Below are 21841 nucleotides of genomic sequence, written 5' to 3'. Positions count from 1 at the left end.
GATAATAGTATATTATCAAATGAAGCACATGTTGAGTTTATAAGGTCCCAAATAGAGTTATACTTGCAAATTAATAGAACTCCAGAAGTTTCTAAAAGCACGTTGTGGGAAGCTCTGAAAGCCTACTTAGGTGGTCAAATTATTTCTCTTCTTGCTTATCAGACTGAGATACAGAAAGAGGAAAGACAAAAATTAAAAGAACGAATTTCAGAAATCGATCACCAGTATGCAATGTTCCCTACTGCTGAACTTCTGACAAAAAGGATAACGTTGCAAACAGAATTTAATCTTTTATCATTGGCTGAGACTGTTAAACTAATAAATCGCTCCAGACATAAATATTATGAATATGGGGACAAAATAGGAAAATATTTGGCCCATCAGATAAGAATTTCTGAGACATCAAAATTAATAAGGGAAATCCGCACTGATTCTGGTTGTATAACAAAAGACCAATTAGAAATTAATGAAGTATTTAAGCAATTTTATGTTAAACTGTATTCAACTGAGTCAACAAAAGTTGTCAAACTCTTGGACGACTTCTTTAATAATTTAGATATCCCTTCCATTTGTGAAGGAGATGGGAAGTTATTGGAGGAACCTATTACTCTGGACGAGGTTAAATTTGCTATAGGTAGTTTACAATCCTCAAAGGCACCTGGTCCAGATGGGTATACAACTGAATTTTACAAGATGTTTCTTTCAGATATTGCCTCTCTCCTTCTAGATGTGTTTAATGAATCTTTAGAGAAGGGTCTTCTTCCAGCTACATTTTACCAAGCATCAATTTTTTTATTACATAAACAAGGAAAGGACCCACTTGATCCAGCCTCATACAGACCAGTAAGTCTGCTAAACGCAGACAACAAAATATTAGCTAAAATAATGGCTATTAGGTTAGAAAAAGTGCTCCCAATAATAATTCATGAAGATCAGACAGGCTTCATTAAAAATCGACAAATGGCTTATAATATCCGTAGATTATTTGATATAATATACTCCTCTCATTCAAGATGTCATTTTGAGATACTTATTTCTTCGGACACAGAAAAGGCCTTTGACAGGGTCGAGTGGGATTATCTGTTCTCGGCCCTGTCAAGGTTTAGCTTTGGCCCAACATTTATTTCATGGATAAAGCTTCTGTATGTATCACCTATGTCGTCAGTACAGACAAATAATGTCAGGTCAGATTACTTTGTGTTAACTCGCTCTACTAGACAAGGTTGCCCATTATCTCCGATGCTTTTTGCGTTAGCAATTGAGCCTTTGGCAATCTGTCTGCGAAGCTCCACTGTTTATAGTGGGGTCTCTCGAGGTGGGGGGGGAGCACAAGGTATCTTTATACGCGGACGACTTATTATTATATATTTCTGACCCATCCAAGTCTATTCCTGGATAATCTCTGCTTTAAAAACATTTGGACAAATATCAGGGTACAAACTTAATATGGGAAAAAGTGTACTATTTTCAATTAACAACTTGGCTGACCAAAATTCTTTTGAAACCTTGCCCTTTAAAACTTCAACTCAGTTTAAATACTTAGGGATGAATGTCACTAAGGTCTTTGCAGATTTATACAAAGAAAATTTTTCGAAATTACTGGATCAAACAATACGGGATTTACGAAGATGGTCTCATATTCCCATCTCGTTAGTAGGAAGAATTAATATAATAAAAATGACCATCCTCCCTAAGTTTTTATTTTTATTTCAATGTATACCAATATATTTAAAGAAATGTTTTTTTAATGACCTAGATAAAATCATTTCAGAATTTATTTGGAATAGAAAGATTCCTAGAATAAGGAAGGTTTTTTGCAGAGGCCCAAATCAAAAGGAGGAATGGGATTGCCAAATTTTCAGTTTTATTACTGGGCGAGTAATATAAGAATGATGGTCTACTGGCTACGAAAACAACCCCAATTATGGGTAAACTTAGAAGGAGCATGCTGTTATCCTTCTTCACTTTCAGCTCGACTGTTCTCGCCTTTACCTACTACACGTTTTGATCCATTGTATAATCCAGTGGTTTTGCACACACGCAGGATTTGGTCTCAGATTCGAGGGTTTTTCGGTTGGCAAGCTGGTTCTCTCCAAAGCCCTATTACTAAAAATCATTTATTTGCTCCCTCATTTAAAAATACTATATTTGATGAAGGGGTTGGAAAAGGAATTTATAGCTTTTCAGACATGTTTATTGACAAAGTATTTCCATCATCTGAACAGCTACAAAGCAAATACAACATACCTCAGTCAACCTTTTTAAAATATTTACAGGTACGAAATTTTATTATACAAAATAATCCATTATACCCCAACTTGCCAAATCAATCTGTAATGAAATCGATACTGACACGTGATCCTCACAAGCAAGGGGGTATTTCATATATGTATATGAAACGCTATTCCAGTTGACAAGTATACCAACTTTAGAACACTTAAAGTCTTCCTGGGAGGAAGATTTGGGTGTGGAAATTGCAGAAGAGCACTGGGAGGCAGCCCTTAAATAGATTCATAGCTCATCAGTGTGTGCTAGACACGGTCTCTTACAATTCAAAATAATACATCGTTTACACTGGTCTAAACAAAAACTGAACAAGATATTTCCAGATATAGACCCTTCATGTGACCGTTGCGGGCTTGTGTCAGCTTCATTGGCCCATATGTTTTGGAGCTGCCCTAAATTGTCAGCATACTGGAAAGGTGTTTTTCTGACACTGTCAAGAATATTGCAAAGGCCTATTGATCTAGATCCCTTGGCGGCGATTCTAGGTATAGTAAAATCCGGGATAGTAAAAAACAGTGCTGAACACAGTATGGTCTCATTTGTCAATTTACTAGCACGGAGATTAATATTATTAAATTGGAAACATAAATCTGCCCCTACACATATAAATTTAATGAGAGAGGTTATGAAGTATTTGGAGCTAGAGAAAATTAGGTTCTCCTTGAAAAAGAAAGAAGAAAAATTTTATAGAATTTGGCAACCCTTCATAGATTATTTCAAGGAGATTAATTCTACAGGTGACAGCTATACAACACAACCCCTTAATATACAGTGATCAAAGTAAGAAGTGGATTTAATGAATATATGAGGTATTTAATAGCCTAATGCCCCCTGCCATTCATTACTATTTTTATTATTATGATTATTTTTTTATTTATTTCCCTTTTTTTTTTTCTTGTTTTTCTGTTTTTCCTCTTTGGACATTTTTTAACCTGTGAAGGTGACTAATGTCAGGAAAGCTTATGGATTTTGCAGTGTAAACTGTCTTCTCATAGATTGTCATTTATGCAGGCTACTCTGATAAATTTAGCTGTTTTTGGTGAATGAAGAACAGGTTCAGGAAGGAGGGATGCTGACACTACTATGTACAAGGAGAGGGTTTTTTTTTTTTTTTCTGTGAGATTATTTTGTACATGGTTGTGGATGTGTTGGTTTATGTGTTGTGATGTCTTGATATATTTGATAAAAAATTAATAAATAGAGTTCAAAAAAAAAAAAAAAAAAGAAAACTCACCTTTTTCGGATTCCCTTTGCTCAAGATCTCTCTAGCTCATGTACTGTGTAAATTTTAATGCACTGTAACTTTGTGATCATCCCTAGATAAGCCTTTACACAGCCGCTGCTCCTGTTTTCTATGTAAATGTTTGTGTACCTATAATAAAAAAAAAATTTTAAAAAAATTGTCAGAAGGTTATCAGGATTCATCTATCCTGCGTTTTATGCACCTACTCGAGCGATGAACATCGGTGCATGAAGTGGAAGGTAACAAATTAGGTTTACTTAAGAATCACATGTCTGCAACTATGTCTCTTTCTGTTAATGTAATGCACAACTTGTATTTTCGCTGAGAAGTACTTCGCTTTGGAGAAAAGCACCTGCTAAATAAATGAATGTAATGTAAAATGTAAATCACTATTATTAAGGCAACTACACAGGTAAGAGGACGGTATACTGTTCACAGCAAATGTGTTTAATGTAAAATCAAAATGCTATCAAAAATCATGTTAAGAAATGCCAAACAAGGAAAAATTACACCAGAAAAAAAAAAACAGTAGGAAACTGAGATACACAAAATCTTGTTTGGTAAAATTTACAAAACTGGCTATAAAGCTATCAGAAAAAATTCTGTGTCCCAGTCTTAAAAAACACTCAGTGCCACAGTCATGGTATTTGTGGTAGAAAAACTATTCAGAAACCATTTGTGTATGAGTCCAGGCCATAAAAACATACATACTGTCACATTTTAAATGCCAATCTGAGAGTTAAGACAGTTGATCAGATGACTCATGTACCTTTAATTTATATCACTCAAATATTGTTAATCATTATCAGGGGAAGTGAAGACTGGGAGAGTTCAAAGGTGAGAGGCCATAAGGAGCAACACTCTTGAGCAAAGAGAACTGAATACATCAAACAGAAGACAAGATGGTTACAGTCACAGAGTTTCAGAGTGAGTGCTTTCTGTTTAAGCTGGCATTTTCACCCTACGGCCAGATGAAAATAATCATATTGCTCACGTGTTCCGTCAGTTTAATCATGACCTTTGAAGTTCATTTGTTCTAAAAAAGATAAAAAAAAAATTTATCTGCGACTCAAAGTACCAGTGGTCTTTTTAAAGTCTAAAATTAATTTTAAATAATATAAACTTAGCTATTGTTCTAAACAAAGTCAGCTGATCTAATATGGTGAATTATGAACTTTAATGTATGTCTGATCTCTAATAATGGACTTAGCAAATTTAGAAAGGATTTATAAAAGCATAAGCAATAGAGTTGTAAAACAACTCGTAGTGCAGCGTGACTGCTTCATGCTGTATAGAATATCAGCCATATACAGCCTGACTGCTGTCATTAACTTCTCTGTGCCATATATTCTACCTGAGGCTTGATTATTCCTATTCACCTTTCACCTTTTTTTTGTTTCAGAGATAGGTGTGGGGTTAACTGGCTTTGGCCTGTTCTTCCTCATGTTCGGGGTGCTTTTGTACTTTGACTCTGTGTTGCTGGCATTTGGAAACGTGAGTGTCTTTCATTAGATACGGACACAATGCATAATCTTCTGAAGCAACAATACCACCTATAGAAAACCAAAGCACATCTTTCAAATACAAACCCCATTTCAGGAAAAGTTGGGATATTTTCTAAAATGCAATAAAAACAAAAATCTGCAATTTTTTAAATTTCTTGAACCTTTACTTAACTGACAAAAGTACAAAGAAAGGACTTTTAATGTTTTAGCTGACCAACTTTATTGTATTTTGAAAATATAAACAAATTTAGAATTTGATGCCTCCAACACTCTCAAAAAAGCTGGGACAGATGAAAAGTTTATAGAACATTCATGTAACACCGTTTTGGAAGATTTTACAAAAAGAAGATTAATTGGTAACAGGTGAGGGTATCATGACTGGGTGTAAAAGGAGCATCCACCAAAGGCACAGTCTTTGGAAGCAAGGATGGATTGTGGTTCATCACTTTGTGTCAAACTTTGTGAGGGAGTTGTCAATCAGTTCAAAGAGAACATTTGTCAACGCAAAATTGCAAAGCATTTAGGTCTTTCACCATTTACAGTACATAATATTGTGAATAGATTCAGGGAATCTGGAGAAATCTCAGTGCGTAAAGGGTAACACCGGAAACCACTAATGAATGTGCGTGACCTTCGAGCTTTCAGACAGCATTGCATGAGAAACCGTCATGCTACTATGATAAATATAGCCACATGGGCTTGGGAGTACTTTGGAAAACCATTGTCATTTAACACAGTCTGCTGCTGCATCCAGAAATGCAACCCAAAACTTTATTATGCAAGGAGGAAGCCATGCATCAATTCTATGCAGAAATGCCGCCGAGTTCTCTGAGCCTGAGTTCATCTCGGATGAACCCTAAGGCAACGTAAATGTGTGCTGTGGTCAGATGAGTCTACGTTTCAGCTTGTTTTTGGGAAAAACGGACGCTGAGTTCTCTGTGCCAAAGATGAAAAGGACCATCCAGAATGTTATCAACAAAAAGTGCAAAAGCCAGCATCTTTGATGGTATGGGGTGCATCAGTGCCCACAGCATGAGTGACTTGCATATGTGTGAAGGTGCAATTGACGTGGAGGTGTAGATTGGGATTTTAGAGAGACATATGCTACCATCAAGGCAACGTCTTTTCCCAGGAACCTTTATGGTTATTTCAGCAAGACAAGGCCAGGTCTCATTTTGCACGTGCTACAACAGCATGGCTTCATAGATACAGAGTGTGTGTGCTTGACTGGTTTGCCAGCAATCCAGATCTGTCTCCAGTTGAAAATTTATGGTGCATATGAAGAAGGGAATCAGACAACGGCGACCACGGACTGTTGAGCAGCTGAAGTCTTGTATCGAGCAAGAATGGGTAAAAATTCCACTTGCAAAACTGCAACAATTAGTATCCTCAGTTCCCAAATGATTAAAAAGTGTCATTAAAAGGAGAGGTGATGTAACGCGGTGGTAAACACTCCTCTGTCCCAACTTTTTGTGTTGCAGGCATCATCAAATTCTAAATTTGCTTATGTATGCAAAATATGATCAAGTTGGTTAGTGAAAACACTGAAAATCTTCTCTTTTTATTTTTCCCAGTTAAATAAAGGTTCAAAAGAATTAACAAATTGCAGATTCTTGTTTTTATTGCATTTTAGAAAACATCCCAACTGGGGTTTGTAATTTCCAATAACACACGCACGCACGCACGCACGCACGCACGCACACACACACACACACACACACACACACACACACATACAGAGAGGTATACCCAAGTATACGGACTCCCGGTTTACAGATTTTCTTTTAAAGACCCTAGAAAAATTGTGCCCATATTTGGTATACAGTCCCACCGCTTGTGATTTTAAGTACTTTTTTTGGAGTTTGAGGCAAACTTTTCCCTGATGATATGTAGGTCATGAGCCAATGAGGAACAGACTTTTCCCCACTTACTTCTCCCCTGATCTTGAAATAAATGTGTATGTGCTTTAATTATGTTTTATAATTTTAAGAAGAAATTGTTAAATGATGGAAAAGCCTATATACAGCTGTAATGTATGTATACCGCAATGTATACTGATTTAGGTTGTAGTTTATGACAAACTGACTGTTCTCAATAATCACATGTTGGCATCGAAATATTTTTTTCTGTTGATATAATGCACTTTTAATATTGTTCTCTGAGGTGTAAGATGCTTTGGAATAAAATGTCTGCTAAATGAAAAATTGTGAATTTAAATGTAAATGTATGTGTTTTAAATATCTTTAGTTGTACTTACTGTACAGTAGTTTAGTTAAAAATATCTTTTGCCCTAATATGTGTTCGTTTACATATATGCCAGATGTCATTTCATGTTAATACACACACACACACACACACACACACACACACACACACACACTTTCAGAACCGCTTGTCCCAAAGGGGGTTGCGGGGAACTGGAGCCCACCCGGCAACACAGGGAGTAAGGCCGGAGGGGGAGGGGACACACCCAGGACAGGACACCAGTCCACCACAAGGCAGCCCAAGCAGGACTCGAACCCCAGACCCACGGGAGAGCAGGACCAGGTCCAACCCACTGCTCCACCATGCCCCCCTCATGTTAATACATCTTAAATGTTTTCTGAAGAAATCAAATTATGTCACAAACTAAAAATCACTCATTTAGAGCTGCAGTTTTCCTCTCAACACTTGACAGGGACTAAAAAAGCTCATCACAGAGAAATATGCAACATATGGTATTTTTACAAGGGATAATATGGGATTAATTTTCCTGTTTCTTCAAGACATTGGTGCACAAGAAAATTCCCAAGCTTATTTTCCATAGAACGTGCTCTTCAGTTTCCCAACAGATTGTTTTCAAGTTTCTTGTGAAGTGTTCCTTTAAGAAAGTAATGAAAACATTCATAGCATAATAACACATTTAGGACTGCAAAGCTTCATTAAAAATGTGGTGGAAGTCTGTTAGACTATGAAACAACTTAATTTTTTAAGCCCTGGGCAATAATCAGGCATTAGTTTTTTGTGTTCCTTTCACTTATACAACAGTGGAAAATATTTTACAGTCATGTGCTCCCAATTCTAATTTTTCTTCACACCTTTTTGTCAGTCTCCTGTGCTGTGCAGAAAATATCTTCCACATGTTTGCAATCTGTGTTGCATTTCAGGAATGTTTAGGGTTGAAGTCACAGACGGAATGCATCAGCCTACAGTCAATGTATCTCACATAGACTATTAGCATATACAGTACTCTTCTCCAATGCCTCCTTCAAGATCTTGAAGCTGAGTTGAACAAACTGCATGTTTCTCATTTTCCAACAAACAAGCAAAATCTGCTGCAGAATTTCCAGATTAGAGTGAGCTGGTTCAGTGCTCCAGTAAAGATCATATTGCACTAAATGGCCATGCTTTGTTAGAAGAGATATTTGACTTCTACCCCTGTGCTGGAACATGGTTTCATTAACTGTATGAAATCATATGACAATGAGTAGTATTGACAAGTCCTTGGGAGCTCTAAAAACATGCCCAAATGGGGTTACCAGAAAATATCCATTTTAAAGGCTGCTGTTGTTTAATCTATTCTGGGGACACCCTGTAAACAAAAAACTGGTTGAGACATTTGACTTCACTATGCTCTTTCTTTTTTCCACATGTTTCTATAAAACAGGTGCTGTTTCTTACTGGTCTGACATTCATAATCGGCCTGCAGAGAACAGCTCAGTTTTTCTTCCAGAGGCAGAAGGCTAGAGGTTCAACTTTCTTCCTGGGTGGTGTTGCCCTAGTGTTGCTGCGCTGGCCAGTGGTTGGTATGGTGATGGAAAGTTATGGCTTCATGTTGCTCTTCAGGTGAGACAGGGTTGAAAAGAGCAGACATATTTTCAGCCATTGGCTGTAACTGCAGTTCCCTGGTTTTACACCATTGCTTAGACTGACAACAGGAGCACAGTGTGTATCAAAGCAGTCAAAGTTTTTTATCCTGTGATGCTTGTCACGGAAATATAGAAAACATAAAAAAGCACTACATAGCTGTAACTGAAAACATTCATTCCACTTTAAATGAAAAATATTTTAAATATTTTCTAGGTCATTCTTCCCAGTGGCCTTTGGATTTCTTGGGTCAGTAATACAAATCCCATTTGTCAATATGGTAAGGCTCCTGTGAGACTAAAAACATTATTAAAATTGTATCATATACAGTAGTACTTTAATTTCTCCTGATATTCACTTGCATGTTTGTTTTATTTTAAATGTATAATACCTTATTTAAAGAAGTAAGATCACTTAACATTTGTGGCTCTGAAATATTTAGATTCAGTTTTAAAATAAGGCTGCATTTGGAAAAGTTATTTAGTGATATTGGTATCCACAGACAGTAAAACTATTTTTCTGATCAACATGTGAAACAACATCTAATATTCTTCTCTCTTTCCAGCTTATAAGCAAACTCTCAGGAAGCAGTACTTCTATGGTCTGAGGATGTTTTTGTTTTGAATGAACAAAAATGTAGTACAGCTACATATCAGTAGACGGACCCCTGGTTTACAGATTTTTGATATAATGGCCCTTGAAATGTTGTACTTGTGTTCAGTATCTGGATTGACTGCTTCCGGTATTACAGACTTTTGAGGGTACACCTTTCCTCGATGATGCAGAAGTTGTGAGCCAATCAGACACAGACTTTTCACCAATGACACTGAGGTCATTAACAAATCTGGCGCTGACTTTTTAACAATATACAGTCTGCTAACCTCTTTTTAATTAACCTCCTGTGTCTATGTGGGTTTCCTCCCAAAGTCCAAAGATATGCAGTTCAGGTGAACTAGTAATGCTAAATTGCCTGTAGTGAGTGTGTGCATGTGTGATAACCCTGCAATGGGTGTTGTCTCATCCAACATGTACCCCCCCAGCCCTGAACCAGTTGCCTCTGGGATAGGCTCTGGTTCACCACAAATCTGCTCAGGACAAGTGGTTATTGAAATTGTAGGGATGCATTAAATTTGTGCTACATTAAATTTAAAACTAATTTAAAATGATTTAAAATAAAAATGCATAATCTCCACCAGCCTCAGATGGATGCCGATCGCTGACAGATCAGTTCTACAAACGCATACAGACTTTCTCATATGCATCTCACACTGAGAAACACCTGGAATGTCCTGTGTTGTGTTTCCATTCTGAGTGTGCATAGCTGCCAACTACAGTCTAAACGTAAAAATGCTTGACACAGAAAAACATTTTAGAAAACAGAACGTAGAAAAACATACAATTTAAAATATTAAAAGAAAATTTTAAATATTTGTATTGCCAAAAAATTGATACTTGAATGTTTAGAACATGCGAAACCTGAGAAGTTGGTTTTTGATTCGAGGTACACACACACATTTTCTGAACCGCTTGTCCCATACGGGGTCGTGGGGAACTGGAGCCTACCCGGTAACACAGGGCGTAGGGCCGGAGGGGGAGGGGACACACCCAGGACAGGACACCAGTCCGTTGCAAGGCACCCCAAGCGGGACTTGAACCCCAGACCCACCGGAGAGCAGGACCCAGTCTAACCCACTGCGCCACTGCACCCCCCTGATCTGAGGTAGTAGGTCAGAAATATAGGAACACTATCTACGTGCGGCACCAAAGTTTTTAAGATATGTTTTGTCTAATTTCTGAGTGCAAATTGAAATGGTCAATGCATATATTTCCAAGTCAAAAGAAATTCCAACTTCTTACTCGTCCTATTTGCACATTGATCCCATCAAGTCACATCTCACTGGAAATGGAAGTCTGTGGTTGAGAATTCCTCAAATCCAAGGTTAAGCCCTTCAAGAAAGAACTTACTGGCTGGGAAAATAAAGAGACCTGATATTAACTATAATAAATGTTGTATTTAATGTTTTTTTTTTTTTTAATTTGGTTTCTCTGGATGTTAATGTTTAGGTATATGTATTATCAATAATTGGAGAAGAATAATAACAATAATAACTTTACTTCAAATACAATATTGAAAAGTAGCTTCCCAAAGAACTGTCCAGAAAGAGGAAAGATAAGTAAAACAACAAAATAAGCTTATAATAAAAATCAGCATCCAAAAATTACAATAACACATCTCCAGAAGTGAACTAAATAATACAAAGAAATTTTCATTACACACATCTTGTGATGCATTATTGGGGCGGGGGGGGGGCAGCCAGGACAGGAAGCCAGGCCATCACAAGGTAGGACAGACTTAAACCCCAGATCCACTACAGAGCAGGGCCCAGCCTAACTCACTACGGCACTGCACCACTCCTGTCAAATCAACTCTGGACAAATTTGATCAGGATGTGTTTAAGTGAACTCCCTTCAGAGTTCATGTAACTGTTTATGGAATGAAAAAAAACTTTTTTTAAATCTCTAAACTGGTAGGATATGTAAGGTACATTTTGAATAAATTTCAGAATTTTCCATTACTGATTTATAGTAAAAAAAAAGGGAGTTATGCAGTCTCATTTCTGTTGTGCATTCTATTTCTTATTTATTTGCTGTCTATCTATTGCTGTATTTCAACCAGAAAATTACATTCAGTAATGCTGCTTTGTATTCCGGGGACTGTAATTGAAAAATAAATATGACCCTTTTCAATTATCCACTTCTGAGGAATTTTGCCAATCACCCATCAGGAAATAGGAACTGTATCGAGCAGAAATCTCAAAAGAGCAATATTAATATTGGGTGTAGGTCTTCAAAGACATTCAGTCCTTCAATTCAATTCATGTTTCATTCTTTTCAGATTTTCATGAATTTAAGCAGTAGTCATCGTTGCACCTGCTCATCTTTGTTGAGGGCTTCATGAAACCCATCCACTTTATACTTCACGCTAAGGCAGAGAAAAGTGAAGTGCGATGACTAGATGGGGGGGTGTGTAGGGGCCATTAGACAGTGGTAGTGGGAGGTACATTCTGGGTCATGGAGGAGGTGGGGTCAATATAACCAATATGCCATGTGACAGAGGTTTGAACACTAGTGGTACAAAGAGGAGTGCTTTGCTTGACTTGCCTCACCCCTCCACACCCTTTGGACAGGAAGGTAAGTCCTTTGTTTCCATGCTGTCAGTTTTTATGTTTTCTTGTGCCTGTGGCTGGTCCTGCATTCAGACTTACATTGATATCAATGTTCATTTGGATCAAGGGCAGCAAAAAGGTGACGTACCTGTATGTATTTTTGCAAATGTAACAATCTCTTCCAAAATTGTAACAGTAATCTATATTTAATATTTATGGTTTGAATATCCATATTTTTAATGCTGGTCTTCCTAAGAGATTAATTTAAACCAAGGGTTTCAAATTATATAACTGTTTATGGCAATACCTATTCTTCATTACTCACAATCAAATCAATCTGATTTTTTAAATTTAATCATAATCATTAATTTTAGGACTGGTGTCCCCTCCAGGATGTACACCTTTCAGCCTTGTGCCCCATGATTGTAGGATAGGCTCCAAATCACTGCAACCCTACTCAGCACAAATAAAATTGGATTGATGTATTAATTTTTGAAATAGTAAAGTATATTTGGTTGTTTACACTGCTTGTGACCCATATCTAATAAACACTGTATTCTGTATCCATTTGAATAAAAACCAAAACGTACACAACTCTGGAGACCACATATAATAGTACTGACGTGTGAAAAAAAGACTAAAGTTAAGTTACCTTAAAATGCTACAATAATTACGCTTACATTTTTTCATTGAGCAGATGCTTTTCTCCAAAGTGATGTACATCTCAGAGAAAATACAATTTGTGCATTACATTAGGAGAAAGAGAGACATAGTTGCAGACATGTGACTCTTAATTAAACTTAGTTTTGTTTCTTTCCACTTTATACACCGATGTTCATCACACGAGTAAAATTTAAGAGTTTATTGTCATGTGTACAGTAAACAGTTCGTTACGCCGTACAATGAGATTCTTACTCTGTGAATCCTCTCAGTAGCCTATGACATAAATTATAAGGACATAAGGAAAGAAAACACAAGAAAAACACAAGGAAAACAGGGCGTAAATCACAAATTTACAAAAATTACTATGAGTGCAAGATCACAAATTACAAAAATTACTAACATTACTAAAATTACTATTAGTGCAAAAATCCAAGAAACGAGGTTATATACGTATACTTGTATGAAGTGTATAGTGCTTAAAGTGAGTAGGTGTTTAAAACTCAGCATAGACAAATCCTGATCACCTTTCTACATTTTCTTTTTAATAAAAAAGGTAAACAAACATTTTTATTGTGACAGATTGATCAAAAATGATTGATTTGATTTGATTTAATTAATTATGATGCAATAAAAACATGTGTGAACTTAGTTGTTCAATAGCAAGAGTTCAAATCTGAAATATCCTGATGCATTCTCATTCAAATATTATCATGCTATGGCATCCTGAAAAGTTATTACTCTTTAAATATTGTGAAATTGGTAGAGAAATAAAGGAAATCAAGTGTTTGTTAACTGTATATTGAAGTAGGCCTTTTCTGCAGCACTTGCTACAGAGGTGGAGTGAGGGGGTTACCTGGGAGCTTTTGATGGAGATTTGTTTGAAGTATGTGGATGTGTGTGTGCGTGCGTGTGGTGAGGGAAGGTTCAACAGTCTGGTTGTGGCCGTCATTATTTAACCACCCCCCATGTGACGTACTGAAGCCAAGCCACCCTTGGTCTCTCTTCCTTTCATCTCCTCAGGAGGATTTGGGGGGGGGGTAATATTCCTAATGATACACTGTAGAAAAGCCAGTCGACCTTACAGTGACACAAATTTTCCTTTTCACTTATCCACATTTTAACTGGCTATAAAGCACTGTCATCTTTTTTTTTTTTTTAAATATATTTCCTTGGACGCACCTCTGTCATGTAGCTGCAGTTGTAGACAACAAGCAGCAGTTCTGCCCACATAATGACAGCTTTACATAAAATAGTATGGTGTATAAGTGTAACTATGCACAGTGTACATATGTACATAGATAGATAGATATGGTTGATATTTTGTCCTGTCAGTATATGGTTAAGTCTGTTGCCTAAAAATGAAGCGCTGAGCTCATACAGCTGTTCAGGTGAGACTGGTTTTGTAAAGAGAGTGGCGAAGCTGAGACTCTAACATTGTAAAAGCAGGCAAAATTTTGCTTGTTTGGTGTCTTCGAAGTCTATTAATGCTCGGTGACCTTTGTGTTGCTGAGGCCTCTGCCACAAATTCCAGCATGCTCTTGCCTACCATGCTGTTGATGCTGTCTGCTGGCCTCAGGGAAGCATACCCAAGGGCACCTTTTCAATACCGATCCTACTCTGACGGTAGGCCTTTTGTCCACTTTCTATGACTATGCAGCGGCTAGTTATTTTTAACATGTAACAAATATCCCATTGATGAACAGCATTCAGTAATAATAATGTGCACAAAATGGAACAGTAGAATTTTTTAAATCATCTTTTTGTAAAAGAAGTTATTTTGCACTATATAGTTTTTATTATAATCACTTGATGCCCCACGAGAGTCAGCAGGTCCGGGATATACCCTTGCTGGCAAACTATGCTTCAGGGATAGATCCCATAGTACCACAACCATGCATTAGGGCAAGTGTTTAACAAAAAAGTGAATGAATAAAAGATCATTTTATACTCACACATTTAGTTTAATTGAACTAATCTAATTTGTGTTAGTTTTAGCTTTGTGTAAATTACATTTTCTACATTATAATTGCTATTGTAATTTTAAAAGCTGTTATGTACTCATGATCTATTGCACAAATTTTAAATATACAGAATAGTATTAGTTTACTGTAGTAGTTAAATTGCTTATTTTTACCTCCTTGCTTTTACAGGGTATGATAGAGTATTGATAGCAATTTTTTACTGCTCACTGTTCATACATTTCTTTTTGGCTGTTTGTAAAGATGCACCTCATAGAGAGTTCTTTACAGTATTTCACAGTACTCACTACAAAAGCAGTAAGTGATATCTCATCACTCGGTACTATCCACAGTGGTACTCAATGCTTTGGCTGTTGTGTATAGATGAGAGCCTGGAGCAGGCTGCTCTGAAGGTCCTGAAGGGGCTGGATCCTTCCTTCACTACACTCTCTACCCCCCTGGCTCTGGAGCAGCTCTACTTAGGAAGTACACATTTCCAAAGGAGAGCATGGCAGCACTCGGATATGACCCACTCCAAGGCTAAGAAGCAGCAAAATCTCCCCTCCTACAACTGGAACTCTTTTGGCCTGCGTTATGGGAAATAAGACTTGGAGGGCAACACAAGCCCCGCATTTAATGTGGTGTGTGTTTTTGCAGTCTCTTTCATATGTACAAATTTACACAATTGCTGTTGTTTATTTGGCAGATTAATACACACCGCTATATCTTTAATAATTGTCATTGTTCGATTTTTTTAACCACAGAATTTCTGCTGGAGATTGCAAGTACTATGTTCTGTATTCGACAGATTCTTTCCCCATGCTGTTATGCCCATGAACAGATGATTTTTGTTAGTCTGTGCAATACTTTATCTCTCTTACTTATTCCCTCCCTCATTATTTAATCCCCCCCACCCAAAAAAAAAAAAAGAATCCCTGTATGTAAGTATATATTTTTATATGCCATTGGTTACCCCTGCCAAATTCCTTGCATGTGTGTGCATACTTGGCCAAATAAATTGGATTCTGATTCTGATTCTATTTATTTACTCACTCTATGTTTATATTTTTATTTTTATTTAGTTTTGGTCTGTTTTATATGTACCTTTTAAAAAGCAACATGGCTCAATCTGTTAAAAGGATTCACAATAATTGTTACTGAACAGTTACAAACAACCTAAATACACTATAATTGCTATTAAGATGTTGATATAGTTTCCACTAGTTAGTTTTAATTCTGCTGTTGATGTTTGATATGCTGTATGAAAGGTACTTCCAAGTCTTTACTATGTGAATAAAGAAAATATTAGCAAGATTTAAATTTATTGATGTTTCTTGTTTGTTAATACCTGACTCTGAGGAAGGAAGTTACGACTCACCACACGTTTTTCACTGTAGGAACCGTTGATGTTTATCTTCCAGCATGTCGTGTCTCTCTTTAATAGCGTAGGACTGGTGTAGATTGTATCACCTTTCTAAAAGTCACAGGCAGTAAAACGCATTTCTGTGTGGAAACTGAAGAGTTGACCCATCTTGTACGGGGGAACCAGAAAGATGGACTATCTTTACCATATTCCAGGACTACTTCTCCTTGTTATTCTGGCAGAAGGTAAGGCCTTCAAAGGAGAAATAATGGGAAGGCTGTGGATGAAAAATATCACAAAAAAATTAAGCATTTTGCATGGAAAAGTATGTTTTATTTTTACGAAGTCTGTGTTATATATTTCAAAATTATACTTGTGATACTTGTGAAAAGCTGGAAACTAATATCATTCTGGTACTGTTTAATTTGGGGGTAAAGTGCAATAACTGAAGAAAATGTGCAAAAAAGATATAATAAATATAAATAAAACCTAAACAAGTATACAGAACTGTGTAAGAGGAGATTTTATCCTTATATAATTACACTGCATCCTCCCATTCGAAGTAAAGTATATGCAGATGCAATATTCAATATATTGAATCTCATTCCACATATTCAAAATGTTGTATCACAGGGTTTAGGATAACTAAACAAATATATAGTTAATGCAGCTCTCAAGGTGTACCTCATGTACTCTCAATATACTACACCAGAAAGGCAAAATTAATCATTAATATACTTCATAACAGAAAATGTCTCCCTATTGCAGAACAAAATGGCGGAAGGAATGATAGATTGAAAAAAAAAAAAAAAAGATCTGCACTTTACAATTTGTGGGCAATGTAAAACATTGCTTTGAGTTTTCATATGGTGTCTGAATAATCAAATAAAACATTCTTTAAAAAAATCCTTGCAAGATGTTTAGAGTGACCATGATGGAACCTATTAAACTTAGGGTTTAAATTATGTTTCCTGGAATTCAGCCTCTTTTGTAGAGCTGTGGCTTAAAAATACTTCATCATCATGTGTACAGATGACTGGCTGTTCCTATATCATTCAAAGGATAGCTGTACAGCGCAAATAAAGAGTTCATTGTTCAAGTGGTATTACACATTAGTGAACTCTTCATATAGACTGAACCATTTAAGCACAGTATTTCTATATCCGTACATCTGGTGCTGATGACAGTCATGTGTCTGCGAATACTGTTTCAGCTCAAGTACTGCTTCCAAGAGAAAAAAGTAAAGGCAAGTATGCAAACACATGGAAACTCTTATTCAGATATTAATGATGGTTGAACGCTTTCTACTACTTTCTAAAAAAATTCTCACATTTATCTTAAATTACATATTCAAATGCAGAATTGTTCAACCACCTTAGAAAAATACATTATTACAGTGTCGTTCAATGCTTCTAATTAGTATTTATGTTTTAATAGGTAATAATGACAATTTCTAACATTGTTACATTAGCTGTAATTTTTAAGCTTTTTGAGTTGTGGCATACTGAGCATTTTAAAAATTTAGGACAATTGTCATCTTATTCCTTCAGTCCACTTTTCTACTTTATGTTATATGTTATGAGGTTAACACTATGAAAGTATTTCCAGTTCAAGTAGAGAATTCCTAACATTTCAAAATTCTAGATATTATTCAGCTGAAGGGTCATAAGGGTAGCTAAGAAGAATTTCCAGTTCAATACCAACAACTAAAAATAATTAAACGCATGAACAAATAAAAGGTAGTGTACGGAGGAGTGTGAACTTATAACACAGAAGCTTACTATACGATAAGACTGTGAGAAAGTGAAATTACTGCTGAAGGGAATTGTTATCAACCCCGATTTACCCAGTGAAATATCCAACTATACAACTGAAAACTCCTTTGGATGAAAGAGGCATAATATCAGTCATGGTATTGAACAAACCCCTTCTCAAAGTGCTGCCAATCAATGTTTGCTTCTACTCATTAAATGCTGACTTCTTGTTATGAAGGACTGAGTTACAAATGTAGACCAGATTCAAGCAGGGTTAATTATATACAGTATGTGGTCAGGTATGTGTAGTGTTGTGATATTTGTTCTTATGTGTTGACTTTCAGAAGTGTGAATTGCTAAAAAACTAAACAAAAGCTGGGGTTATGAAAAATCTTGAAAAACTATCTTCTATCAATTCATGGTAATCAATGTATAAATATTCTGTGTACATGTTTAGATATTAATGCACAATTATTATTTTGTTTGTTTGTTTTACTTTAGTTCAGGAAAGTCACAACTCAACCATCATTCCATCGACAAAACCAATCAAGTCAACTACTTGCACAAATTCACCATTCAGCATTGACAGGTCAGAAACCTGAGCCTTACAGATCAAAGATGAAATCCCATGTATGGAAGTGCATGAGCACTTTTATCTAGTCACTGAGCCAGGCCTTCTATGAAATTAGCATTAAAATTCATCACTTCCATTTAACTTGAATTCATGTTTTTTTCTAAGCTTGATAATCCATATGCAATCAAATCTAATTTCAACCTAGGGGATGAAGTCACATAAACTGCCATAACTACTTGAAATAGTGAATTGCATGGTGGTGCAGTTGGAAGCAATGATGTCTTACAGCACCTGAGTTGTGCATCTGGACATAGATTTCAATCCGCCACAGTCCATATGGATTTCTCATGTTTTTCCCATGGGTTTGATCTCATAGTCCAAAGAGATGTGTTTCGGGTGAACTGATTACACTAAGACTGGCCGTAATACATGAGTTAGTGCAGATGTTATTGTGATCTACTGTACATTTGTACCAATATGTGCTTTTTGGCTTTTTTGTTCTAGGACAATGTTTTTTTCTGCCACCATAGGCTTTCTCATCATTATAATCATAGTGCTTGTTGCCATTTTACTCAGAAGAAAACTTGCAGAGCATACTGGTAAGTTGTACATTTAGTAGTGGTAATATATCAGTTCGGTGACCCCTCATTTTTTACCCACAACTGTCTGTCCTGGGGGCTTCTTTAAGGATGCTGACGTTTGGCTTATGCCATGTGACACGTAGGTGTGCTTTAAGTCCTGGAAGTAGTTAGGCTTATAGTACACTGGTCATACAGGGAATACAACACAAGTGTTATGCATTACTATTTGGATTATGTTACAGGCATTACATCCAATTCCCTTAAAGAGGGGAACAATATACAGATGATGTACATGAAAAGCGTAGAGTCTCCTTCAGAAGAAGATGCTGCCTGCAGCCTCCCCGCAGAAGGCAGCAGGACTGAGCATGATGATGGTAACATGGTCTGGGGGGCCCTTTCTGTTTTTGTATTACATATGCTTACTGATGATTGCTTCAGTTCAAACTGCTAAATACTGGTTTTGTTTTAGATTCAAGTGACGACTCTTCATCCACCAGTTCAGAAAGCTCAGGCGCTTCTGTAAGTTTGTTACACTTTGCTGACTCCATCTGCCTTTATTCCTCAACCTTTTAGAGGCGCTCTGGTTTAAAATGTGCCTTCTTAAGGTATTTAGTGTAATACTGTGCTCTCACAGAAAATCCAAATCATACTTTTACCAGCCCAAATACCTCAATACTTTAAAAATAAAAAGGCATGATATTTCTTGTCATTTTGAAACTAGGGTTCTTTTCAGTAAAAGGTAAAATACTTAAACTATATATACATTTAATTTTCATACGTTTATGATATAAATCTAAATAATGACATGCAAATTAATTGTCAGTGCTGTATGTAATGCACATGCCAAAGGTATTTGAAATAAATAGTTTTTTTAGCTATCTCTGATTTTAATCTACTTCAGCAGTTGACAGTATGAAGATGTTAACATCATACAGGAAGAAGAACGTTGCATTTATATGACACTTTTCTCCAAAGCAACTTATAATGTTAAGCTAGTTAGTTACCCATTTATAGAGGTGCATTTTTTTTTTTTTTTCACTGGAGCACTTTAGGATTAGTACCTCATTCATAGGCACTATAGCCCAAGGAAAGATTCAAACCTGTGCCCTTTGGGTCCAAAGACAGAAATGCTAATCCCTACAGTACCAGCTGCCCTTATACAGATGCCTTACTATACTTACTGCCAGTGCTGCAATATAGTAGAAGACATTTAGCAATTCATAAGAACAGTTAGAGTAGCCTACTATCATTTTCTAATTACTGATGCATTTGCAGAAGCTAATAATTGTGACTGACATTCAGCCATTTATAAAATCTGTTGACATAAAGTAACAAAATATGAAGAACAAAGCATTAATTTAAAGTCACAAACTAAACCCAAAATAAAGGGTTAAGTAACTTTTTCCATTGAATTATACATTTTACAAAGCCTCAATTTTAGGGTAAAATAGATCTGTCTGTTAATGTTGTGACCACTATGACATTACAGTGGCTGTGTTACAAAACCACTCATTTGTTACATTGGTGGACAGTCTGTAGATTTTTCTCTAAAAAAAAAACAATAGGAGGATGGATAAATAAACCAGTAAACTAAAATGTTTCATTGTATTTGAATATAATACTTTAGCTGAAAAGTGAAAAGACCATCAGGTAACAGCCGTTAGCACTTTATCCCAGGCACAGTGCAGTGGAAAAAAATCCCCCCCCCCCGTCTAATTTCCTCTATTACTCATTTTTAACATTGAATGTTTTCAGGTCCTCAACCAGATTCTTTAGATTCTTTATATTAGATAAACAACAAATACTACACACTTTTATTTACTTATTTTTTTTTAACAAAGTTATCTAAAACTAACCAGCACTATGGAAAAAATAAATTGCCCCCTTACACTTAATAACTCGTTGTTCCAACTTATGGTGAAATGACCGCAATCAAATGTAACTCAGTATCAGTCCTTCACACCACTGTGGAGGAATTTTAGCCCACTTTTACTTTAATGGCCACAACCATAGTGATCAAATCAGAAGTTAATTCAGTTCATCAAGGCACCTTTTGAATTGCACAAGTACATTATTTTCACAATACTTCACTCTAACAAAGTTATATTATGCATGTTTCCCAGGTGGATCTCCCATTTAAGGATGATTACGTAAACCTATCCCAGGGTGGGATAGGGGCATGCCCCACCAGTTTACTTGGAGTTCAAGACTACGTGAATGTTGTGCCCAGGCACTCCAGTGATAGTATGGACAAGGACGACGATGATGCACCAAAAGACACTGCAACATCTGTCGAAAGTGATAGTGAGGACAGCGAGGATAACGAACTCAACTATACAACAGTTGTTTTCAACTAAGACAAAAGGGCCAAGTGTTTACATACATTTCCCAAAGCTTCACAGGTCACACACTGAAAGAACTTGGCCCTTATGTATACTGGGTGCATTTCGTTCATGGCAGTCTTACAAAGCCTGCAAGAAAGATATGGTCTGCATTTCTTTTTCTGAAGAATTTAAGTACCTCAAAAATGTCTGTAAGTGATAGCCATAAGAAAAGGTAACAAACTTGAATACATGCATTTTGTACAGAGTATGAGATGATGACATCTTTGTAAAAGTTTTGTTTGGTTAATGTGAAAAAGAACATATTTACTGTAATGACACTTATTGCAATAATACTACCTGGCTCATTAAAATGCATCTACTGTCTGTTTTTTTTAGCTAGTTATGAGCTGGTTCAACTTTCTTGCAAACGTTTCACTGATGTGTATCATGACTGAAAGAACCTAGCCTAAATGTGCCCATCTAGATTCCAGAGTCAGATAATGTTTTGGACATAAATCCAAATAAAAACCAAACTGCATAAATCCAAATGGAAATCAGAACACAACAATGTCGTAAT

The 21841-nt window shown here is 36.3% G+C and overlaps 2 protein-coding genes across 2 annotated transcripts; both read left to right on the top strand.

Annotated features, from left to right (window-relative positions):
- Positions 1-4383: 4383 nt before the first annotated feature.
- Positions 4384-10433, top strand: golt1a (golgi transport 1A). Its single transcript, XM_018758560.2, has 5 exons — positions 4384-4456; positions 4932-5023; positions 8681-8859; positions 9097-9160; positions 9446-10433. The coding sequence occupies exons 1-5, from the start codon at positions 4432-4434 to the stop codon at positions 9485-9487; spliced, it is 402 nt and encodes a 133-aa protein (XP_018614076.1). The 5' UTR covers positions 4384-4431; the 3' UTR covers positions 9488-10433.
- A 5710-nt stretch (positions 10434-16143) lies between these two features.
- LOC108938193 (uncharacterized) lies at positions 16144-21547 on the top strand. The gene is made up of 6 exons (XM_018758559.1): positions 16144-16276; positions 18287-18374; positions 18864-18958; positions 19183-19314; positions 19410-19459; positions 21064-21547. The coding sequence occupies exons 1-6, from the start codon at positions 16222-16224 to the stop codon at positions 21295-21297; spliced, it is 654 nt and encodes a 217-aa protein (XP_018614075.1). The 5' UTR covers positions 16144-16221; the 3' UTR covers positions 21298-21547.
- Positions 21548-21841: the final 294 nt, after the last annotated feature.

This window comes from Scleropages formosus, chromosome 2 (genome assembly GCF_900964775.1).
Source record: "Scleropages formosus chromosome 2, fSclFor1.1, whole genome shotgun sequence".
In the NCBI taxonomy this organism is placed as follows: domain Eukaryota; kingdom Metazoa; phylum Chordata; class Actinopteri; order Osteoglossiformes; family Osteoglossidae; genus Scleropages; species Scleropages formosus.
This window is presented reverse-complemented; position numbering and strand designations above follow the sequence as displayed.